This window comes from Phoca vitulina, unplaced genomic scaffold, assembly GCF_004348235.1.
Source record: "Phoca vitulina isolate PV1807 unplaced genomic scaffold, GSC_HSeal_1.0 scaffold14, whole genome shotgun sequence".
NCBI classification, from domain to species: Eukaryota; Metazoa; Chordata; class Mammalia; order Carnivora; family Phocidae; genus Phoca; species Phoca vitulina.
The window spans coordinates 29122867-29148520 of NW_022589717.1; the positions used below are offsets into that span (position 1 = coordinate 29122867).

The following is a 25654-nucleotide window of genomic DNA, read 5'->3' on the forward strand; positions in this document are numbered from 1 at the left end:
CAGTGCCCGGGGACGGCCGATTTGGGAAGGACGCGGCGGGGCGCTGAGGGGCGGGCCCGCAGCCGTGGGGTCCGCGCCCGGGCGGGGCGTCCTGGGCCGCCGCGGTCGCATTGTCCACGTTCCCCCGCGCCCCGCCGCGTTCCGTCCCTCCCTATCTGTGGCGCACACGCGCGCAGAGCGAGCGGCGCGCCCGGGGCCCGAGCTGCAGCAGCTGCGGTGGCGGCGGCAGGGGCGGGGCGGGGGCGGCGCGGGGCGGGGCGGGGCGGCGCGGGGGCGGGCCCGGGGCGAGGCAGCCCCGGCGCCAGCGAGCGAGCTGCAAGCGCGGCGAGCACCCGAGAGGAGCGTGAGCACCAGCATGGCGGGGCTCCGACGCCCGCAGCCAGGCTGCTACTGCCGCACCGCCGCGGCCGTGAACCTCCTGCTGGGCGTCTTCCAGGTCCTCCTGCCCTGCTGTCGACCGGGAGGGGCTCAGGGACAAGGTCAGCCTTGCGCCGCTGTGCTCGCTCTCCCTCTCCACCCCGCCCCCCCTTCTCTTTCTTTTAGGGAACTGCTGAAATCTGTAAGAGGGCGAGGGGAGGAAGGGGAAAGGGGCAGGAGGAGGAAGGAAAGCGGTTGCAATTCTCGGCTGGTAACATTTTCTGACCGCAGCGTCCCCTCCAGCGCCCCCCGCCCCCAGACAAACAGAAAGCTGGGCAGTCGCGGAGCCTGGGGACAGCGGCGCGGACCGCTAGCCGCACGCGCCCCGGAGCCTTTGTGCGCGGGCCCCGGGCGCCCCGGGCGCAGCCCCCGCTTTGTGTGGCGCGCGCTGGGGCCCCGCCGCGGCCCGGCTTCCTGCAGCTTTGTTCCTCGAGCCTGGCCGCCCGGGACCCATCCCGCAGACGCCCGCCCCAGATGCTGCGGGATGAGGAGCGCCGAGTGGCCGGCGGGGTGGCTTCCCCGTCTCCGTCCCCCTAGCACGGGAACCCCGGACCTTGCACGCTCCCCGCTCTCTGTCAGAGGGGCCGCCGACTTGCACCCCGTCCATTGTGTTCTTGTCCCCGGCCGGCTCCTCCGGTGGCCGCCGCTTTAAGAAGGAAAGGGTGACTTGTTTTGGTGAGGCGGGTGCATGGGGGCACGGGAGGGAAACAGGAAGCGTTTCTTTTACGTGCATTAAAACGCGGTGTATTTCTTGGTGTTCGTGCAGCGATTGAGCCCTTGCCCAACGTGGTGGAGCTGTGGCAGGCAGAAGAAGGGGAACTCCTGCTGCCCACTCAGGTGAGGACGACCAGGTGACAGGGCGGGTGTGGGTGTGCGAGGGTGGAGCGGCCGGGAGGCCGTCGGCCCCCCCCCCCCCCCCCCCGCCAGCGGCACCGGCGCTCGGGCCACTTTGCAAGGCAAATAAACGGTCGGCCCGAGCCTGAACACCTGGCAACGGTGGCCTTCCCAGCCTCCTCCCGCGCCATGTGACAGGGCGTGAGTCACGCCCGCCCCAAGTTCAGGAGGTGGGAGCCGAGGCCACCTCAGCAGGGCCGTGGCCAGCGGCAGCCTTGTGCAGGGGAAGGGCGGGCCCCTCGGCAGGGCTGTGGTCCTGGGTGCGCGAGGGACGTGTGCCCTGTTCCCTAAGTGAGCTGGAGCCGTGTGCCCGAGGACAACAGGGGGACTGATTTCAGAAGTGTTAGTGAGTGGCACTTGCCGTTAGCGTTAAGCAGCTTTGCAGTGAAGATGGGACTTTAAAGATTGTAGTCTTGGATTTTTTCCAAGTGCCTTTAATTCGTGTTAGGTGCACCCTCTTAACAACTTGAATTTCAGGTTTTGGGGGTTCTCCCCCCCATTTGATACAAGGATTGCATGTGGAAAAATAATTACTAGCATTTCATTGAGAATCTGTGGCATCATACAGGGTTTACTTAGGGCTGCGGTAGATACAGTGATGCAAAGCGTCGTGTTAAGGTTTAACTTTTAACATTTGACTGCACATGTGCACTTTTAAATATAATATTGTTGACTGCTTTTCAGCAGCAGCAGTAGTGACCCCCAAATACTTTTTTTGGAGAGGGGAGAGTTGAATTATAAGGGAATATTCAGCTTGTGTGTGGTAATTTTTAAGATGTTCATTACTTCCCACATTGGTGGCAGCACTTAATTCTATGTTGTCTCTTGTGGCTCTTTGGAAAAACAGGATGTCTAGCTATAAGTTCCCGGCTGTGCAGTTTTACATTTGAGTTTCTCCCTCCTGTGTGAAGCAGTAGAGTGCTGGTTTTGAGATATTCAGAATACTCACTTAAACCAGGACTAATGAATAACGGCTTCAAGGCAGAGAGGTGATTTTTAGAGGAAAGTTTTCCTGGACCTTCCCTGAAGGCCAGCATGCTGAATGAGACCAGTTCTTTGAGAAAAAGCCTCATCGGGATGGAGAGCAAATAGTCTGTCCTTCTCTTAAAAGTGTACCCCAAATGGATTTTTTTTCCTGATTATAAATAACAGATGTGTATTGTGAAAGGTTTGGAAAATACAGAAAGATAAAAAGAACCACATAGAAATCGTTCATGACTCTACTGAGAGATCCACGTTTAAAATTTGACGTTTTTACTTTTTAAAAATATGGTTATATTTGTGTGTCACAATTGTTCAAAAGCAGCATTAATAACATTCTGGGCTGGAGACTGACTTCTGGGTTGTGAAGGCTGTCCTGCGTGGACTTCTGTGTCCTGAGGGCTACGAGATGCCCAGCAGTTAGAGCATCTCTGTCTCTACCCACTAGATGCCAGTGGCACTTTCTCCTCCCCTTCCCCCCAGTTGTGACAGCTAAAAATGTCCCCAGACATTGCCAGATGTCCCTGGGGAGGAAAATTGCCCCGGTTGAGAAGCACTGGTGTATATCTATATGTATTTGCATTTTTTACTCAATTGTGGCCTGTACTCCTTACTGGTTAGTGTTGGAAGCCAACCCAGACAGAAGGGAAAGGAAATTATAGACTCTTATTTGTTGCAGCATTAGCTGAAGATTTAGTCACTGTGCTCAGAGATGGAAATGTCAAGGCCTGTGATATGATTAATGATTTTATTTATAGGCTTAAAAGTTACTTTATAAAATTCTTAATTTGTGGTTTTGTTTGTATGTAGAATACAGTTTGTTTTGGTAAAAAAAATGCACACAATTTAGAAGCTGTCTTTCTGGAACACTCACTATAGAAGCATTTATAACTAAGCTATTTTAATCAAAGCTATAATGAAAGTGAAACTGATATTCAAAATAATTTTCTAAATACTTCGTCTCTATCTATATGTGTATCTTTTAGACACTGTTTTACTCTGCAAGACCTGGGTGGGGCTGGGGATATATATGAATCTATCCATATCTATCTGTGTAAACTGCGGGTATATATGCATACGTATCTAAACTGAGTATATGGACATGCACATGTATGTGTATAAACTGCAGAGAGTTCTGAAGAAAGTTATTTTTAGAGAATTCTCTTCAAAGTATTTTGACTTTTTTTCCACAAAAAGCTCCCCCTGTGTGTCATGGAGTCGGCTGAAAAGAGAGTATTTATAGGTGTTTTTTAAACTTGAGGGTTTCTGCTTAATTAATTTGTAGGTTGGATTCCTTTCACTCAGGAAGACTCCGAGGCAGCTGCAGAAGCTAAGATTTGTCAGTGATAGGTGAACTGGGAGCACCAGAAGGTGTTGCATTAAAAAATCGAATATTAACATTTGTCACCATGAAGTATTTATACAGTTATTTATTTTGGAAATGTTTTCTGGTGATTGGGTCTTCTTTTTTTTTTCTTTTTCTAATGGGTCTTTAAGTGATCAAGGACTAGAAAAATGCATCATTAGTAAAACCAAATACAATAATTGAATTTTTATAATCTTCCAGACCCTCTGGATAGGCTTCCAGGATTTGACTCCCGGTTCCATCCCTTTTCTCAGTTTCTTCATCCGCAAAATGGGGGTAATCCTCTGAGATCAGCAGTGCTTGAAGTATCTTGAACTTAGTAAGCACTTCATGTATGTTACCTATTATTTTGGTGTACTTCTCAGCTGACTACTAGATTTGGTCACTGGAGGGCATGGGACAGCTTTCCTGCTTTGAAGGGGTTGAACCAGTGCAGGGAACTCAGTACTATTATATGCTCTACAGTTGTATAGGTATGTTTTGTTACTTACATTTTTTTGTTATGTGCTGTTTTACGTGGTAAGATACTTGGTGTGGGAGCAGAAAACACTCTTCCATGATGATAATGAGAAGGAAGAAAAAAAACCATGTGATTTTATTCTTAGATTTACAGAATTTTTCCTCTCTTCTGACTTGACTTCACCCATCCTTCAGTACAAAGTGGTGATGGTTGGGAACCAAACAAATGTTTTCATTAGCTTATTATCAAGAAGTGATGGAGTGTGTGCAAGATACTGCTCTGTGTACCTTCTCAATTCGCCTTGAGGGTGAAAACCCTTCTGTGATCCCCTTGACCTGCTCTGGCTCTCGGGGCCTTCCTGACCTCGTGTGTCACTCCAGTCAGTCCTCTGGGATGCTCTGGGATGCTCGCTCCAGCAGGCCCCACATGTATCTGCTGAATGGAAGTACAAATGCTATCGCCCTGCTGTTCCCAGAGACCCAGTGCGTCCAGACTTCTAACTCGGCAGTGGCACTGTTGTCATTTCTCTCTCTCTGAGTTTCTTGAGTGTCTGGATTTTTTTCTTTGCCTTGCCTGTGCTTTCTTACCCTAACTGGGTTCCCTGTGAGAGAGTTTGGCCTTCTAAGCTCGGTGGTCTCATTGTGGCCACACCGTTCTGCATACAGGAGGCCTTGAGTAGCTGGCCCACGAGTTCTTCCTGGGGGAGGAGAGGCAGCCCTCAGTGTCTTGTCCTGTTTACGAGGTTAGTTTCAAAGATGGCTGGCAGAGTGCCCAAAGTGTTGATTTCCTATTATTGTTTTCGGGTTTTGGGTTTTTTTTTTTGGTGTGAGATCTAGCAGCAAGAAGGGCAATTTAGAATTTGTTCTTCTAATCCATTCAAACTTTGCTGAGATGAGAAGCCTCCCTCCTAACACCCCGGGTTAGATTTGGGACACTGACATTGGTGCTGAGTAGGAGCAGCTGTTACTTGATGGAGAATCATGTTGGTCTGGTTTGAGGTGCTAGGCTTAGTGCTTTTCTGGCCATGTTTGTTCATCTAGCAGACACTTAGCATGGGCCTGACCCAGTTAGGCCCCTGGGATACAGTGATTATAAATAAGAAAGTCTCTGCTTTTAAAAATCTCGTGTCTTACCCCCTTAAGTCTGAGGGTATAGGTAACGGAAACTGGTAGAAAGTGAAACAGGAAATAGTACATTGAGTATCTGAATTCTTTATTGTCTCAGCTCCTGTGTTATTTAATAGCATCTTGCTCCTGTCAGTGAATCATTGACTGGTATTTGGAAATCTTTTTGTCATAGAGATTTATTTTTGGTTTAATCTACTTCCACTATCAACATAAAAAATAATACCTAACATGAGTTGAGTATTACTGGCATTGTTTAAGCACTTTATGAGTTATTATTACTCATGTTAATACACTTCAAACTGTGAAGTGTTATGACCTGACTTTACAGATGAGGAAACTGAGGCACAGAGTCATTAAATAATCCGCCCAAGGCTGAAGGAATGTGGCACTGGTATGACTTGAACTCAGGAGGCGTTGAGCTTCAAAGCCCATGCTCTTGGCCACTACGTCACTGTATGTGTTTTAGCAGTCTCACCAGGGAAGTATTGTGGTGGTAAAGTTCCCGGGTCTGAGGGAGATACCTTCATGTTCTGTTTTGAGTTAGAAAAATTTGCTTCATGACGTTTTTAAAAATGGTCATATCCACTAGTATTTTTGAAATTTTTGCTTAAAATTTTTTTTATTGAGGCATAATTGACGTATAACATTATATTACTTTCAGGTGTACAACCTAACAGTAAGTCTAGTTTCCATCTGTCACCATACATAGTTACAAAAAAATTTTTTTGGCTTATGATAAGAACTTTTAAGATTTACTTTCAGTAACTTCCAAATTTGCAGTACAGTATTACTCACTGGTCGCATGCTGTACATTATGTCCCCAGGACTTATGTACTTATTTATAACTGGAAGTTCGTACCTTTTGATCAGCTTCACCCATTTTGCCTCCCCACCCCCCTTGGCTCCCCAGTAGTCACCAGTCTATTCTCTGTATCTTTGAACTTCGTATTTGTTTTTAAAGTATTTTATTTATTTATTTATTTTAGAGCGCGAGCAGGGGGAGGGTCGGAGGGAGAGAGAGAGAATCTGAAGCAGTCCATGCTAGCACCAGGGCTCGATCTCACGACCTGGGATCATGACCTGAGCTGAAACCAAGAGTCGGAAGCTCAACTGATTGAGCCACCCAGGCGCCCCTGCTTTTGTTTTTGTTTTTTAAATTCTGTATTTGAGAGCGACCATAGGTATTTGTCTTTCTCTGTTTGACTTACTTCACTTAGCATAATGCCCTAAGGGTTCACCCATGTTGTTGCAAACAGTGAGATTTCATTTTTTTATGGCTGAATAATATTTCATTTTATATATATATATGTACACATATATATGCACATACATACATAACCACGTCCTTATCCATTCATTTTTCAATGGACATTTAGGTTGTTTACATATCTTGGCTGTTGTAAATAATGCTGCTATGGGGGTGCAGATATTTTTTTGAATTCGTGTTTTTGGTTTCTTCAGATAAATACCCAGAAGTGGAATTGTTAGATCAATTTTTAACTTTTTGAGGAACCTCCATACTGTTTTCCAGAGTGGCCGCACCAGTTTGCATTCCCACCAACAGTGGACGAGGGTTCCTTTTTCTCCACATCCTCGCCAACACTTGTTTTATTTCTTTTCTTTTTGATATTAGCCATTCTAACAGGTGTGAGAAACAGCTAGTCTGTCCTTGGCTCTGCAGACATTTATTGAGTGTGTACTGTGGGCCAAGCACTGGTCTAGGTGCTGTGGATGTCAGGTCCAACAAAAGCCAAAACCACTGCCCTGATGGAGCTTGCAGTCTAATGGAGGCATATAGATGGTAAATAAGAAGTAGAACACATTGTAAGTTCTTTAGTCTGTTAGAAAGGCATCGGTGCTATATGGTGGCAGACCAGAGGAAGATTCAGGTGGTGGGAGCTGGAGTTTTAAGTTAACAAGTTGAAGGCCCTTTGAGAAGGCCTCTATTTGACATTTGAGCCAACCCTCGAAAGCCATGGGAGATTTAGAATAGCTAGTGCAAGGGCCCTGAGGCACTGCCAAGGGGGTGGGGTAGGGAAATTACAGGATTTGGCTCCCGCCCTTTGAGAGCCGGGTGGTGTCGGGGAGATAAGGCTGGTAATACCCTGAGATAACATTCAAGTGCTGAAATGTAGGAATTGAGAGGAGAGAGGAGGAACACTGTGTATTGGCAGAGTCTGTTAAGGCTTAGGACTGGGAGGGCCGCTTAGAGATCCGCATTAGCAAGGGTGTGAATGGGACCTCCTCTAGATCCTTATTTGAGTGACAGTGTTTTTAAGCTGATGTTTTAAATGGGGGTCCAGAGCTCCTGATGAAGTGTGGCTGTAGAGATTGGGATGGGTATGTCAAGGGCATTTGACAGTTGCCCAGTTCCAGGTTAAGGAGCTTAAGAGTACATCTGAGTAGCAGTTAGGGATGGTGGTAGGCTCTTGAGCAGAGATTAATAGGACATTGGATGCCGGGTCCATACCAAGTGGGTGGTAAGTCGTGACTGATGTTGCAGAAAATTGGTCTTGCAGAGACACAAGAGGTGGATTGGAGGCAGCAGTCTTAAACAGAGCGAAAAGCCCTGTCTGTGCCGGTAATGGAGGCCTGGGGTACTGATGGTATGGGCTGCTTTGCTGGCAGAAGGGATGGAAAAGAAAGCACAGGTCTGTACCATAGTTCAGTTGAGTGAGTGGGTCATTATGGCTGGAGGTGAAGGAAGGAGAGCAGTACAAGATGATCGTAAGGTTTGGCCATGGGTCAAGGAGCGTGATGGTATCCTTGACAGAGGGAGGCTGGTTAGAACAGAAACCACTTGGCAGGGGCCCCTGATGTTGATAAGTCAGCGTTGGGGGAGACACAATGCATATGTGCTGGAGGCATTTGCCGGTAGGGCTGGAGCTGTAAGTGAAGTCATCCTACGGGTATCGTGGAGTACCTGCCCTGTGCTGGCCACGGCGTGGCGCCGGACTCACCAAAGCTGCAGGAGTCTTGCTCTCAGGAGAGGTAGGCATTCCCTGAGTATCTACACGTGTGATTGAATGAGGAGTTGGGGCTGGCCGTAGGGATTTGAGCCCCACGGTGATAAGCGTGGGTCAACATTCTGAGGGAATTGGTGTAGGGAGTCTGGGCCCAGGAGGACTGGCAGCGACAAGGAGGAAGACGGGGAGCAGAGAGGCAGTTAAGTGCCGAGAGCAAGGGTTAGAGAGAAGCCGGAGGACCAGGGAGGCTCGGTATTCCTGAACCCAACAGTGGCGAGCTTCGGGAAAGAATGGTCAAGATTGTGTCTGTCAGGCAAATACATGTAGTATTTAATCGGATCTGCCCTTTTGTTTCTATTTCAAGTGACTTTTCTTTTTACCCTCCTGGTACATGACACGTGGTCAGATTTTGGCCTGGTAAGTCTGGGAGATGATTTTGGAAATGCTTTTGAGTGTGATGTTTATGCCATTTATAAAATTGGTCAGCCTTTTTATGTTAATGTCACAGTATATCAGGTATCCATGTAGGGGATTCTGAGCTAATCAATCCATTTTCTATATTATCATTAAACTTTATTTTGTGTGATTAAAGTTAAATGTTAAAAAAAGGCACTTGGAGAGAAGAGATGTCAAACTAGTTTTGAGATTATGTTTAGGTCATGGCTTTAAGCAGGGAGAATTTTTTTTTTTTTTTAAAGATTTTATTTATTTATTTGACAGAGAAAGACATAGCGAGAACAGGAACACAAGCAGGGGGGCGTGGCAGAGGGAGAAGCAGGCTTCCCGCGGAGCAGGGAGCCCGATGTGGGACTTGATCCCAGGACCCTGGGATCATGACCTGAGCTGAAGGCAGACGCTTAACGACTGAGCCACCCAGGCGCCCAAGCAGGGAGAATCTTGACTTACACTATCTAAGGGATCACTTGGCAATTTATGGTTTTTAGGAGAGTCATTCTTTCAATAAATATTCACTGAATGCCTGCTGTGTATCAGGCACTATTTTATTATTTTTATTTTTTATTTTTTTAAAGATTTTATTTATTTATTGAGAGAGAATGTGAAAGGGGGGAGAAGCGGAGGGGGAAAGAGAGAGAAAATCTCAAGCAGACTCCATGCTGAGCAGGGAGCCTGATGTGGGACTGGATCTCACGACCCTGAGATCACTACCTGAGCCGAAATCAAGAGCCGGACGCTTGACCGGCTGAGCCACCCAGGTGCTCGCAGGCACTAATTTTAGACATCCGTTACAAGTTCATCATCCGTGTGAAATTTAAGAACTATTTCTTTTGTAGATTTTGTGTTCTTTTGAAATAACTGTTAAATCATGTTTTTTGTTTTTTGGTTTTTTTTTTATCAATAGGGTGATTCCGAAGAGAATATGGAGGAGCATTCTCAAGAACAGAGGTAAGAAAAACAACAGGAGCAAATACCTGCATGCTGAACATTGCTGCCCACTTTGGATGCTATCTGAAGTCTTGGTATATGTACGTTTATGTTTACGTGTTTAATAGATCAGTGATATACCTTGCTCTTTGGCGTTGGGGTATCTGTACTCTCTAATAATTAAAATGTCTTTGTTTTAAAATAAGGTTGTACAGAAAGCTGTTAGAAATATCTCCCCCTCCCCCATCCTCAACTTTGCCTTTTCCACGGCACACTTATGCTGTTCCTCTTGTTCACAAATAGCTGTTGAGCATCAGGCACAGTGCTGGGTGCTGGGCATAAAATATTGAACCAAACCTGTGTTGCATGTAGTGGTGGAGTCAGACATTACTGTAAATAAAACAAAATGGCTGTGATTATAACTATCAACAATGAGATTGCTGTGGTATAGAATAGTGAGGAAGATGGGGTGGTCAGGCAGGGCCCCTCTTAGCAAGTGACATTTGAGTCTGGAGGATGTGGAGGAATAGCCACACAGCAAACAGAGGGAGAGTGCTCTGGGCAGAGGGAGTGGCTGGTGCAAAGGCCCTGAGGCGGGAAGCACTGGCAACATCCCAGGAACGTGGAGAAGGCCAGTGTGGTTTGTGGGATCGTGAGGTAAGGTAGGACCTTAGAAACCACAGCAAGGAGGTTGGGTTTTATTTTTTTAAGGGTGATATGATTTGTTACAGGATTTAAAGCAGGGGCTAACAAATCGAAAGGTGTAAACTACATTTTTAAGAGAATACTTTTGGGGTGCCTGGGGGCACAGTCGGTTAAGTGTCTGCCTTCAGCTTGGGTCATGTTTCCAGGGTCCTGAGATTGAGTCCCACATCGGGCTCCTTGCTTAGCAGGGAGCCTGCTTCTCCCTCTCCCTCTGTCCCTCCCCCTGCTTGTGCTCTCTCTCTGTCTCTCTCTCTCTCAAATGGATAAATAAAATCCTTAAAAAAAAAAAAAAAAAGGATACTTTGGTCATGGGGCAGTCTCCATCACTCGTCAACCTGGGATGTCTGGTCCCTTGGAGGTACACGGAGACTCTAAGTGGTACCTGGGCACAGGGATAACTTTCAGAGAATCAGCTTTTATTTATTTGTTTGTTTGTTTTAAAGATTTTATTTATTTATTTGCAAGAGAGCACAGCAGGGGGAGCGGCAGGCGAGGGAGAGGGAGAAGCAGGCTTCCCACTGAGCAGGGAGCCCGATGCGGGGCTTGATCCCAGGACCCTGGGATCATGACCTGAGCCGAAGGCAGACGCTTAACCGACTGAGCCACCCAGGCGTCCCGAGAATCAGCTTTTAGATCCCACTGTCCATATAGTCTCCTGCAACAGATCTGTCTGAGGTTGCAAGTTATCCTTTTCCACTTCTTCTTTTGTAATCTCTCTTTTCCACTTTATAGAAGAAAGGCATACTTCTTACCCTGCCCCCATCTTACTATGTGCTCCATCTTGGGCAAACAGAGGTTTGATTTGAAATACTGGCATTGGTCAGGAGAAGCGATTAACTCTGATTGGTTAACAAATTCTTTTGTAACGCTGGTGGTTTTCAAATCTTTCCACAAAATTGAAGGGCACAATCAAATTGGCAGTTGATAGATCATCAAAAGTCATTTTCAATGATAGATCACTATGCTTTTTGGATAAGCAGTGAGGGAGTTTAGAGAATATAGGGACGGTACTGTAACAATGCTCCTTCCATTCACATCCGTTGTTGTGAACAAGCTTTTTCAGTGCTTACATTTAAAAAAAAAAGTGGACAAGAAAAATAATAGTTACATGAATCAATGATGTGGGGCAAGACACTTTCATCCATTTCGTTAAAGAATGCATTTTCAGTAAATTTGTCTCCTTAAGTTTAATCACCTATCAAAATTTATAAAATTTGTTGATCAGTTGTATACTAATGAAAATTATAATGATAACTCAATTCAGAAGAAAAAAATATTTAACACTTAAACCCTGTGGTCACAGGAAATTTTTTTAAAAGCCTAACATTTCGGTTGAAACCCATAGTTTTGTTGCAAAAGGCTTTGAACATAATGATGTATGTATTAGGTTAAAATCCTTGGAGGGAATATCCAGCGATACAAGAACGCCTATTGGTATGTTTAAAAAAACGGATGACGATCAGGCACCTGGCAGGCTCAGGTGGTACAGCATGCGATTCTTGAGCTTGGGGTCATGAGTCGGAACCCTATGTTGGGTGTAGAGATTACTTAAAAAAATGAACGATGGCAGATTTCGTTGCAGTAGTATTTAGATTCCATTGAATATATTTTAAAAAGTGATTGTGAGTTTTATTTAAAAATGCCATCATTTATAATATGCCAGAAATTATATTCTTTGCAGCCATTTAAATTCATAGTATAAAATTTTAAATGTGGGATAAATATATGAGGCAGAGTTCAGAGTTTGTCACAGTCCTCTGTTGGAGTGTATGGGAGGGAGCAAGATGAGGTGAGGATTGCTGGTGGTGGTTCAGACGAGGCTGGTGGGAGTGGGGATGAAGGGACAGGGGATGGGAAGTTCTGCGATGAATTTTGGGGGTGGAGCAGATTCATTAGTTGCTGAATCAGGGGAAGAGAAGTCAGTCATGGAGGGCTTCTAGAAATTTGGCTTGAGCATCTGAAGGATGACAACTGAGATGGGAAAGGAAGCAAGGGAGGGAAATCAGGAACTCTGGTTGGTTGTCTCATAGGAATGTCAGACTTGATAGGACTCGTCTCTGTGGCCATGGCGCTGTGAGCCCCGCCGAGAGGCCTCCAGGGCTGGGTGTGTCCAGCCGGTCGACAGCCTTGATGCTCACCTTAGCCTTTGTTCTCTTCTGTAGATTGCTGCGTTCTCTCCTTTCTCATCAGTCAGAACTAGTTTCTTTTCCTCTGTTTTCTGTCAGACTTGAAGGTATTAGTAGATTTTATCCCCATGGGTCTTTTGACCTAGTGTCAGATTGTTAGTGAAGGTGTGTGGGGAGGCAGAATGGCAGCCGTGATTTAGCACAGTGGCTTTCAAACTTCTTAACAGTGACTCATGGTAAGGGAGACATTTTATATCATGCTTGCCTACCTGCCCATAGACATATATGTGGATGTATGAATATGTATGCATGCTTTATTTATTTATAAAACGGTGCTGACCTGTACTACTTGTGACACACTCTTTTCTATTTCATTTTTTTATTGTAAAATATACGTAACATTTGTCATTTAAACCATTTTTAAACGTACAGTTCTGTGCCATTGAATACATCCACATTGCTGTGCAGCCAGTCCCTACTATCCATCCGTAGAACTTTCCTAGTTCATCTTATTTTATTAAAAAAAAAAAAATGCTGCTTGCCACTACTGGATTGATACTTAAATTTCTTAATCATGATTCCCATTTTGATCAGCGCTGATTTATATATTTTAATCTTCTCAATATTAAATATTCCAGTATTTTGCTGTTACATTATCCCTAGTTGTTTTCCTTTTAACTTGGTGTCCAGGCCTCTTCCTCTTTGTTTCTTCTGGCATTTTTTTTTCCCCCTTGGGATTTGTTCCTTATGTGTAAAGACTAGATCATGACACGGGTTGGATGGTGCTATTAGAGAATTTTCTTTGTGTCCATTTCCTGAAAATGTAGGTTCTGGAGCTCTTTCCAAGAATTCTCTCTGTAAGTGTAATGTCCTGTGATAGGTAAATGAATCACCTAAGTACTTAGTATTCATTCACCTTTACTGCACCGTTGGGAATTTTTTTAAATGAAAATTTTAATAACTCCAGAGCTCATATAACGTCTTGCTACAGTTAAAGTAGACCTTTTGTTTCAGAATATGTTTAGATTTACAGAAAAGCTGTAAAGATGGTACAGAGAGTTCTCATAGAGCCCGCACGCACTTTCCCCGTTAACATCTTCCATTATGCTGGCACATCTGTTACAACTAAGAAACCAACATTGGTTCGTTACCATGAACTAAACTCCACACTATCTGAACTTCACTTGTTTTTCCCTGATGTCATTTTTCTGTCCAGGATCCCATCCAGGATACCACATTACTTTTAGTTCTCATGTCTCCTTAGGACCCATTTGGTTGTGACAGTTTGTCGAGTTGTTTGTGAAATCTTAACTGTTTTGAGGAGTAACGCTCAGGTATTTTGTAAAATGTCCCTCTGGGGCTGCCTGATGTTTTTCCTCCTGGTCAGATTGGGGTTACGGGTTCTTGGGGAGGAAGACCACAGCTCTAAATTGGTATTCTCATCACATATCAAGGATATCTGCTGTCAACATGGCTTATCACTTTGATATTGACCTTGATCACCTGGCTTTTTCACCTCTGTCCGTGCTACACTCTTTGGAGGCAAGTCATTAAATGGAACTAAGCTCCACCTACACAGATTGTTTGGAATTCTTCTGTATGGGAGATTTGTTTATTTTCCCTCATTTATTTATTTAGTCATTTATTTATATCAGTCTGGACGTACAGATATTTATTTTATGCTTTGGACTATAATCTGATATTAGATTTGCCCTGCTAGTTTAATGTCCTTTACCCTAAATCTTACCTGTGAAGTTATTACTACCTCTTTACACGTTTTTAAACATTTTTGTGATTTTCATTTTAATTACTACCCCACAATGCCAACTTTCCTTGAAAAATAGGACTTGAAGTCAGTAGAGCCAGTGCTTAGGAATTCTACACCACGAGTGCCTCGTCTCTGAGAGCACCCATCTGGAGGAGCACCTTGGGACTCCAGATTGATATGACCATAAAATAGAGTTTCAGGATGTCCCAGGAAGAGTGTGTGGCACTGACATCTATCCCTGGTGAGAATCTAGATCTGAAGAGGGCTCTGTCTCAGTCTGCACACTGCCCGGGGCGGGGCCCGGAAGCAGACCACCATTGATCCTGGGGTGGAGGGTTCTGGAGTCGCCAGCCTATGATCTCAAACACAGTTTGGGAAAGCTTTCAGGGAAATTGGCCTTGCTGAAGATTTTGTTTGTATTAACTTGACTTAATCTTCTATGAATGCTATGTAATTGTATTTGGTTGAAAGCCAGGAAAGCAATATTTGAAAGACTTTCTCCCCTCTTGCGTCTGCGTCCCCGTTTTTCTCCCGGGGGTTCTCAAATATCAGCAGTAATCTGTTCCTTCACTGAGAGTGAGAGATTGCATTTGGGACTCAGCGATGAGAACCAGTGAGAGCGGACTTCAGCTCTTGCTGGAATTGAATGCTCTCTGGGAAGCTCGTCTGGCTCTCTGTACATTGCTCCCATAAGCCTTGCTGGCGTACATTTGTTAGAATGGGAGAAGTGTGAGCAATGGCCAAGTGAACAGTGTAGTACATCAGCGTTTAAAAATGGTTATATAAAAGTCGTAAATACCCACTGGCCAGGTACAGTGTCGGTGGGAGTTGTCATTGTGTTGTGTGTTTTTTTTTTAATGTGCTTTTATATGATCAGTTAACAGCAGCAAACTGTGTTCTCCTGAATCCGTTTACATCAGTTAAAGGCCAGTCCTAAGAGTCAGAACATGAAGAAAGTCTTGTTAACCTTTCAGCAACATACTGAAAGAGATAATTGCAGACAAAAATGACTTAATCGCTAGGGGAAACTTCCTTTGGCAGTGAAGGGGATTTCAGAGCCCGCACAGGGAATGGAACTGCTTTTCACTTTTCTTTGTTCTCCTTTAGAAGTTGAAAGCTGTTTTTTTCAGGACAACCCCCAAGTTCCTCACCTGTTGACAGGATCTTAGCTTTTTAACCTGAGCGTGCCTCCCCAGGGTTCCCTTGTGGACATTGTTCTCTTCCCATCTGCCATTTCCCCGAGGTGATCTCACCTGTTCTCTTGGGTCTTTATCTGTATAGAAAGAACTTGAACTTAGATTGTACCTTCTAGCCAGGGGTCTCACCTGTTCAGTTGCCCACAGAGAGCTCCTTTTAGCTTTCGGGTGCTGCTAACTTACTGAGCTCTCGGGCTCAGTTCCTTCTCAGCCCTCCCCAGCTGCTGCCCCATGCATTCATTTGTACAAGCCAGAAACCAGGATGCCCCCCCTGGATTCCTTCCTACTCCCCACCCTAGCAGATGACCAGCTGTGGCTGGATCTTCTTCCGATGGTCTGCCACCTCCATTTTGTAGCCACCCGAGCCTGTTCTCTACCTTTCTCCCTGAGTAATGTATCTCAGTAATACCTCCTTTCCTGTCATTCCTCCTACACACAACCTTGCCTTCGTGAGGAAGTGCAGACCTCCGAGCATGGCCTAGAAGGCCTTTTGTGATCTATGCCCTGCTCACTTCTTCAGCCTTCCTGCCCCTGCTTCTCCCTTCGCCTCTTTCACCTAGGCTCATACTCTCTCTCTTCTCTTCTCTGGCTAAACCCCTTACCTGACCAACTCCGTAGAGCACCATGGCACCTCTAATACAGGGCATATCTCTGTGTAAAATCGCCTGTCTCAGGATTGTCCTGAGTCTCATTCGACTGGTTCCTTAGCACCCAACCCAGTACCTAACACCTAGGTGAAGAACTGCTCAATGAAGGGATGCAAGCTCCCAATATAAATTTAAGTCTTTTAAGTTGATAACTTGTAATGTTTCACATGTTCTTCATATCCAAGCCCACAAACCATATTTGCCATTGAAATCAAAGCAGTGGTATTGGTATCAGAGGTTGTGGTTTTTAAATTAGGTCATTGCAGTTGGTGTGTTTTTAAAGAGAATGGGTTATTAGTTCTATCAGTGTGTGCCCTGTGGTACCTTCTACAGAGTCATGTGGGCCCTGGGAGGGTTGCAGAATGAATGCATTCAGTCATGGTCTTCATGGCCATAACAGTCTAAAGTAAATTTTCTTTGACTGTAATAGATGTGCTAATTTAGATATTCTTAGAATACAAGCTTTTCAGCAGGGTTCTTGGTATATATTAAAATTGTTTTCAAGTCACAAAGACCTTTTTGTTTTTTTTAAGATTGTGAAATTTTTAGCAAAGCTTTTGAGACTTATTTATATAACTATTTAGCCCTCAATTGGAATTAATTAGAAAAATAGTATAATAGGATCAGTATCCTAATTCTGATTTTTGTTGAAATTATTACTTCCCCTAGGTTTATTTTTTTTAGACTTTGGAGTGATTAGGCTTGTGCTAATTTATATCTTTATATTGAAAAAGATATTTGAACCAATTTTAATAATTCCAGGTATATTTTGAAGGGTTAATCTAGATTAAAAATAAGCAAAACATTTCATTAATGTTCATAGTCCCGTAACAATAGAAGTAGAATTGAAGTCTGGAGAGCCTGGGTATGGTCCCTAAACGTGGCATATCCAGTGCCAGAAACTTGGTGTTCATTACCTTAGACTAGGGTTGCCTTTAGGAGAAGTGTCTTAATTCAGCACTTGAAGTCTGACTCTCAGCTGGCTTCACAAGTGTCTGAGCTACTCATCACAAATATTTCACAGTCAGGTATCTGGAGTCTTCAGTCAGGTGTGCATCCTGAAGTAAGAGCTAGGCAGATTCAACAGCCCAGGAAGACTTGCCCATGGAAATGACAACGTGGTTATTAAAAAGTATATAAAAGATTTGTAAGGAGCTTATTTCAGACCAGAGTGAAGTTACACTGTGAGCAAGAGAGAGACTTGGGTGTTTTGCCATTGGGAACCTAACTTCTATCTTCAAGAAAGCTTATCACTATATGGTTAGAGATGAGCTGACATTGTGGTTGTCTTGGGCTTCTTTTATGCAGGGAGAATTATGCTTTGGGTTGCTCTTTACTCGTCATGGTGGGCTGATGAGAAATAAAAGTACTTTTCAGATGGATCCCAATATATTGGCAGCAGTATCAGTCGATTCTTTGGAGGCATTCTGGATGTGTTGTGACCCCAAACTTCATATTGTTTAAGAGGGTGACAACAGAGCTTGGGATTTCAAGGTTCAGAGGAGAAATATAATTTCCCAAGGCAGTATTCTCTGTCTAGGAACATAAGTATGAAAATAATAGGGTCTCCCGGGAGCTTGTTACTCTAGTTTTAAATGAATTGTCATCAAATTATTCTTTTGTTGTTGCAGTCTTCCACATATGAAACATGCCTCTAGAATAATGGTGACTCCCACCCCCACCCCAGGAAATGTAACAAAAGAATGGTGCCACTTCACGAATAATTAACTAGGGTCGTCTAGACAGTAGTTCACAGATGTAGTGAAAGATGGTTTTGGAACCATTGCTTTTGAATTGCCTTTGCAGACTCATTTATGAAGGATACAGGGAAAGTCTTGTTTGTTTATTGTGGCCCTTTCCCAGCCCCCCCTCCCCAAGTAGTGGGGATGTAGTTTTAAAAAGTCTGCTAAGAACATGAAAATTCTTTGAAATTAAAAAAAACCCACATTTTTAATTTATTGAGAATTTTAAGTCACTTTAAAATTACTCATGGTTGTTCCCTTTTTTTCCTCCAAAAATCTTTTAGTAAAACGTACGTTTTGGGAAGATTGTCTTTTTACCTCATGGCATTATTTTCTCTTCTACACACATACACATCCCAGTTGGAGAAACATGGTTTTCGTGCCATACATGCTTTTTCCCTCATGGCCAATTCCTGTTGTGTTTACCCAGTTTTTCAGATATTTCAGTCAGAAGACATGGCTCTGGAAGGCATGTCGCTCTTGGGCTAAAACTAAACATTATCTATTAATAAACTATTGGGACTACACCAAACTAAAAAGCTTCTGCACAGTAAAGGAAACCATGACCAAAACAAAAAGGCAATCTATGGGATGGGAGGGGATATTTGCAAATGACATATCTGATAAAGGGTTAGTATCCAAAATATATAAAGAACTTACACAACTCAGTACCCCCAAAATGAATAATCCAATCAAAAAATCGGCAGCAGACATGAATAGACATTTTTCCATACAGATGGCCAAGAGGTACATGAAAGATGCTCTACATCACTTATCAGGAAAATGCAAATCAAAACCACAATAAGATCCACCTCACACTTGTCAGAATGGCTAAAATCAAAAACACAAGAAACAACAAGTGTTGGTGAAGATGTGGAGAAAAAGGAACCCTCGTGCACTGTTGATGGGAATGCAAACTGGTACAGTTACTATGGAAAAGAATATGAAGGTTCCTCAAAAAATTAAAATTAGAAATACCGTATGATTCAGTAATTCCAGTACTGGATTTTTACCCAAGAAAATGAAAACACTAATTTGAAAAGATATATCCACCCCTATGTTTGTTGCAGTGTTATTTACAATAGCCAGGATATGGAAGTAACCCAAGTGTTCCATTAATAGATGAATGAATAAAGAGGTCATATATATATATATATATACACATATATAAAATGGAATATTTTTCAGCCATAAATAAGAATGAAATCTTCCCATATGTGACAATATGGAAGGACCTAGAAGGTATTATGCTAAGTGAAATAATTGAGATAGAGAAAGACGAATACATTATGATCTCTCTTATATGTGGAATCTAAAACACAAAAGTGAATAATGAGAAAACTAGACTCTTAATTACAGAGAACAAACTGGTGGTTGCCAGAGGGGTGTGGGATGGGGGATAGGTAAAATAGGTGAATGGGATTAAGAGGTACAAACTTCCAGTTACAAAATAAGTCATGGAGATGAAAAGTATAGCACAGGGAATATAGTCAATAATATTGTAATACTATTATATGTTGACAGATGGGGACTATACTTATTTCGGTGGACAATGAGTAACATAGAGAATTGCGGAGTCACTGTGTTGTACACCTGAAACTAATATAACATATGTCAACTATACTTCGGTAATTTTTTTAAACATCAGAAAAACTTCACCGCCCCACCCCAAAAAACCCTAAACTTCTTCTGTAGGAAAGATGATTTGCCACCTGTGAAATGTCCAGAGAAACCCACTGCTGCATTTGAAGGTAGTTCCCAGAGAACAGCTTCAGTAGAAACACAGACATTGTGTGTGGCCTCTCATGTTGACCTTTGTGCAGATGTACATAGTAGATAATTCATGTTGATGTTATGCCTTGTACATCGTTAAGTTTTCGGGTTGTACTTGTGGCTGTTGGTTCCTTTAGCTGCCACTAAATTATTGATAATAAGTGAAGTCTAGTTTGAATAACAATCCATTGTCCCAATTAATAGTTACGGCAGTTGTAGGTAGTATGAAGCTTTGGTGAAGTAATTCCTCTGGGATCATGATTGATCTATAGCTCTTAAAAGCAGGCTTTGCTAATTCAGTTAATCCATTAAAAATTGGATTTAAGTAATTGCCCTTGTATTATACTTTATAGTTCACAAAGTACTTTTACATGCATTGTCCTTAGTTAACTAGGAATTCCCATTTTATAGACGAGGAAACAGGTTCAAAAAAGCAAAACAGTTTAAGATTACAGAGCTATGAAGTGGCAGAACAGGTACATAATCTGAGGTGTCCTCTCTCTAGATACACTGGTTTACTTTCATCTAAAGTGATACGGGGGGTGCCTGGGTGGCTCAGTCAGTTAAGCGTCTGCTTTCAGCTCCCTCTCCCCGCCGCTTGGGGGTGGGGATCCTGCTTGTCCCTCTCCCTCTGCCCCTCCCCCATGCCCGCCCCCCCTTGTGTGCTCTCTAAAATAAATAATAAATAAAATATTTAAAAAAATAAAATAAAGTGATACAGGTTGGAACATGATTTTCCCAATTAGTCTGCTCTCTGTAGAAGGAGACCAAATCTAAGATTGATAGGTGGAAGCAACTGAATTCTTTAGTAAGCCCTGATATTATAGGATTCCTAGCAAACCGCTGAAAAAAAAATGAGTATGCTTCTTGTAAGAGAGACCCAGAGTTGGGACTGAGTACAGTAACACTTTACTGTGTGTTAGAGAGCTTCTTTCATGTTCTATTCTTTTTTTTTTTTTTTAAGAATTACTTATCAGAGAGAGAGAGAGTGCACGTGCATGCACACATGCACACACACACACAAGCAGGGGGAGGGGGAGAGGGAGAATCTCAAGAAGACTCCTTGCTGAGCTCGGAGCCCTACGCTGGGCTCGATCCCGTGACCCTGAGATCATGACCTCAGCAGAAATCAAGAGCTGGAGGCTTAACCAACTGAGCCATCTAGGTGCCCCATCATTTTCTAAGCGCTGCTTATCCCCTGACATTCAATTGCATGGCTTTTGAAATGATTGGAAAATATAAATATGGAATTTTAGGATTACTCTGTGCAACACATACCACTGTAATGTGTGCTGAGAGGTTGTCTTTAGCCCTCAGATGGATGTGTTACCCTGTTTGCTTTGCTTTGTGATTAGATATTTTCAGCTTCAAGTAACAGAAAACCCTGACTCAACCAGCTCAAACAATGAAGAATGTATTTTGTCACCTAACAAGAAGCCCCAAGGCTGGGTGGTTCTGGACTGGTTTACTCAGCTGGTGAGCATCAGTACCAGGCAGCTAGGTTCTGCCAACTGTGTCCTGCTGCTAGCTCACTGCTGCCCAGCTCCCTTCAAGGTTGCAGGAGGCCTGAGGCCTCACAGCCTCATGTCCTCCCCCGGAACAACCAAAGGCAGGTTCAAAGAACCTTCATCCTGTGCCTCTTTCTCAGGAGCACCCCTCAGCAGGCCTCCCCTTCCATCTCACAGGTCAAAAATGGTCCACGCTCACCTTGAACTACGCCTTGAACTACCCACCCTTGGCAGCAGGGTTTACATAGTCGCCGGGGAGTGGCGCTTACTGACCCCACGGAGGCGGTCCCTGTGTGGGAGAAGGGGATGGACGGTGGGAAGGCCTGCAGCGCTGCCTGCCGGCTCCAGCCTGGGGCTTGTTCTCAGGGAGGAGTGACAGGTCTAGGGCAGTTGTTTCTCAAAAAGGAGTCCTGGGAGCAGCAGAATCAGCACTGCCTGGGAACCTGTTAGACCAGTTCCCAGAGCCCACCCCAGGCCTACTGAATCAGAAGCTCCAGGGGAGGGGCCTGTGATCTGTTTTAACAAGCCCTCCAGGTGATTATGATGCATGCTCAAGTTTGAGAATCATTGGTCCAGGGTAGGGCATCTGAGGAAGAACATTTCAAAAGTCACCTTGGTTGAAGATTAAATAATGAGCAGCAGAAACGGTCCTGTTGGTAAAACAGTGGGGTGGAAGTTGGGAGACAGAGGTTGCTTTTTTTTTTCAGCACAGCTCACTGTCACTGGCCCAGGATTTTAGTAAACCTAGAATACTTGCATATTCTTTTCAGATGGTATCAAGTTTCAGCCAGTTGATCCAATTTTTCTAAAAGAGCTCTGTCATGGTTATGGGGCTTGGAGGTGGGGTTCCAGGTTGAGCTTTAGCGCCCACCCATCGGGGTCCGCCATGCACTGGCACGCCTGGTAAACAGGTGGGTTAGGCCGTTGCAGGTCAGCTTCCAGGAGAGAACTGAGGAACTTTCTCAGGGATAATTCATTCATTATGAGGGAAGTGAGTCTGGCAGAAAACCTTGGCCCAGTAACAAAAAGTCTCAGTGATTGGATGGGCGTGGCCACTCACAGTACAGGCCGGTGTGTGTACTCAGCGCTGCCTCCTGGCCCCGCTCCCTCTGGGCACGTGGCTGTGTGTGAGAGAGTGAGAGTGTAGAGTGAGTCTGTCTGTACGGGGGATGTGGGGGCATGAGGAAGGATATTACTGAAGTAAAAACTGAAAGAAGTGTGCTAAAAATTCTGTGAGAAACTGGGGTGGGCGGAAGCAGAACAGGCACCGCCCACAGGGAAGGGAACTTCCCCATCCTGCCCGACGCCCCCCGCCCCCACCTCGGTCATGGTCAGGGACACTTGCACGGGAGCAGGGTGGTGCTCAGGGCCGGGGTGGGCGCTGGAGGGAAGGAATGAAGTCCAGACCGGGGCCTAGGAGAGCGTAGCCTGTCGTGTGACACTTTAAGAGAGTTTCCCCAACCAAACCACACACTGGGGATTCCCTGCAGCTCTTTCATGGTGCTGTGGGAGTATTTGCCAGCTGAGGGGGCGGGATGGAGGAAGGCAAGAGAAGGAAACCCAGGTTCAAGGGCAGTGTATTCCCTCTTCCCGGGGCTGCCATAACAAAGTACCACAAACTGGGTGGCTTAAAACAACAGAAATTTATTCTCTCCCAGCTCTGGAGGCCAGGAGTCTGGACGCAAGGTGTCAGCAGGGCCATATTCCCTCTGAAACCCGTAGGGGAATTTTCCTTGCCTCTGCTTCTGCTGGTTTGCTGGTAGCCTTTGGTGTTCCTTGGCTTGCAGCTTACCGACATCATTCTGGTCTCTGCCTTTGTCATCACAGCGTCCTCCCTGTGTTTCTCCATGTCCTCTCATGGCCCTCTTAGAGGGACAGCAGTCGTCTTATGGGAGACGTCCACTCTACTCCATGATGGCCTGATCTTAACTAATTATGTCTGCAAGTCCCTATTTCCAAATAAGGTCACATTCTGAAGTACAGGGGGTTTTCCAGCTGTAACACTCACTCCTTTGTGGGCCCGCGTAAGGGTATCCCCATCTCCTTTTCCTGCTCTCCCCCAAGTTTGGGGTTCCTAGGAAATAACTGTGCTCTAATTGACTGGCGGTGATTTTTGGTTTCCTAGAGCTGCCCTTCTGGGCCCACGGCAGCTTTGGATTGCCAGAGCTCCAGGGGCGGCTGCAAGCCTCTTGCATTTTCTGACCCAACACTTTGAACCTGGCCTTTTGGTCCCATGGATTTTATTTCTGAATCATTTTTTTTGCACATCTGCAAGAACCTATCCAAGGGAATTCTTTATGCTATTTACACATAGTCACAAGTGTTGGGAACACAAGTAGCTTCCCTTCTGGATTTTTTTTTTCTTGTGGGAAATAAGTGGGAAGATTGACGAGCATTTCAGCATATACTGAAGCTTCACAGGCAAAGCCTTGAAATCAAGCCGCACTCCTTTGATGAGAATCCAGAAAAATGCAGTTACTGAGACTGCTGGCGGGCTGTGTGCGCTGTGTTGGTCTGTGTGTGTAGGTGCCTTCAACTTGTTTCCTTACTGGTTTCAACTTAACGCAGACAAGTGCCTGTGGGTTGCCTCGCAAGCCGAAGCAGATCCCCGTGAGCCGTTTATGGGTTTGGTGGGGGAATCCTCTTGCTATTTCCTGGAAATGCTCGCATCAAGATTAGTCCCTTTCTGCTTCCACGTATTTTAACTGCGATCAGCCAGGTGTATCACGGTGCTAACCATGAGGAGTAGCTCTGTTATTGTGAACTTTCACACTTCGCCTCTCAGTCCACTTTCAGGTGGATGAATGTCACATCCAAATTGCCTGTTAGTTGGGCTTTCATGTAACTTAATTAGCAGATTTGTGTTTTGGGAAAGTCTGATCTGTGATCTTGAAATTGGTTACGGTTGGTGTAATCCATGGGTAATTGGGCACCTTCACAGTGACTCCTCCAGTCATTAGAGGGCTGGGGTGGTTTGCGGTTGAAATGGGAGAGAGGGAGAAAGCACTGGGCTCCCCATGCCTTAATCTTTTAATCCATTTAACCTGGGTTGTCAATTCGGGCTTCGTTTTAATTTGAAAGTATACTTAGGTAGTTGGGAAGGGGTTTCATTAATTCACCACAGTTAGACCATAATTAAGGGAGGAAGGTTATCCTTAATTGCCTAAATTTCTTGAAGTTATCGTGGGTACAGTAAGGGTCCATTAAAGTTACGCTTCTCCTCGTTGGAAACCAAAATTCTAGTCTAAAAAAAAAAAATGAGGCTAAAACCAAACAAAACAACGATCACAAAACCAAACCCCAGTTCAGAGATGTTTCGTGGGCATAGTCCTCATGAGTTCTGAAATGTATCTGTGGCACACGGGATAGGGCTTATGGACACACAGATACCAAGTAACCTGGTTTCTTGCTGAGTTCAAGGTCTGTCACTTGAACACACATTATTTACAATTTCTTTTTATTCCTGCAGAGAGATTCTCCAGGAGACCTGCGCACGTGTAATATTGACTAATAAAAGAGAAGGGGGAGTAGGTAGGAAGTAAGTGGAACAGGAGACTGGTTAAAGAAGGGAGATTCTGGATTGTGGGCTTTTTTTTTTTTTTTATACCCTTTGTTAGGGATTTTGATCAGGTAGATGGTGTTACAGTGTTAATCCTATGAAATTAAGTCACCAGTGTTTTGTATTATTTTCTCAGTGGTCCATGTCAGTTTTCTGTCCCTCTGTAATCATTCAGGTGATTAGTAAAAATCACTTTTGCTCCTCTAAGTCTGTTTAGGGACAACTTTAAATATTTTTTCCCATTAGTCACTTTATTTCAATGTGTATGGTTTGTAGATTTATTTTTTTAATATAATGCTTTTTTTTAAAGTTTATTTATTTAAGTGATCTCTACACTCAGTGTGGGGCTCAAACTCACAACCCTGAATCAAGAGTCACGTGCTCTACCAACTGGGCCAGTCAGGCACCCCAAAATCGTACTTTTTTTTTTCCTAACCTGATCAGTTTAGTACTATTTTTTTTTAAGGTTTCTTTTGGTTTTCTGAATAAAGACTTTTAGTACCCAAAAGTTATTTAAGCTACTACAATATTAATTTTCTATACCGATATAACTTTTGGAGTATTTTTCTTGTAATGGCTAGTTTTGGATATATTTGGCAGCACTCAGTACGTGTTATTTCTACCATAAGATAGAAACCTGATTAAGAGCAAATAAATTAAATACTTAGCTTTTAATTTTTATGAAAATCAAAACCCTAAAATTTTCATAGAAATTGAAGCCCTGAAAAGTTAAGTCTGTTCTGGCCTCAGGGAGGGGGGTAAGAGGGACAGGCTGACTTGAGCATTTTACTTTATGCCACAGCACAAGGGGTTGGAAGGCCGGCCTGCTGCCCTTGGAGGGACATCCTCCCAGAGGGTGCGTCTTATTCACATTTGTACAAAAGCACCATATGGGCAAGTCCTGAACTTCACTCCGCTTGCTACAGTTTTATTATACTAAACATATTCCTTTTGTAGCCTAAACAATTCATTTAGAAATTAAATTAAAATGTTAATTATTAAAACTAAGTACGCTTTCACATACTGGGTTTTCTAT

The 25654-nt window shown here is 44.1% G+C and overlaps 1 protein-coding gene across 2 annotated transcripts in view; it reads left to right on the top strand.

The window, feature by feature from the left end:
- The first annotated feature begins 301 nt into the window (after positions 1 to 301).
- The window catches only part of TMEM131L (transmembrane 131 like), a 160604-nt gene continuing 135251 nt past the window's right edge, over positions 302 to 25654 (top strand). For both annotated transcript variants that reach the window (XM_032413031.1, XM_032413032.1), the window contains exons 1-3: positions 302 to 479; positions 1184 to 1254; positions 9572 to 9615. In XM_032413031.1, coding sequence (XP_032268922.1) covers positions 356 to 479; positions 1184 to 1254; positions 9572 to 9615 — 239 coding nt within the window. In that variant the 5' untranslated portion in view covers positions 302 to 355. The remainder of the gene's footprint in view (positions 480 to 1183; positions 1255 to 9571; positions 9616 to 25654) is intronic.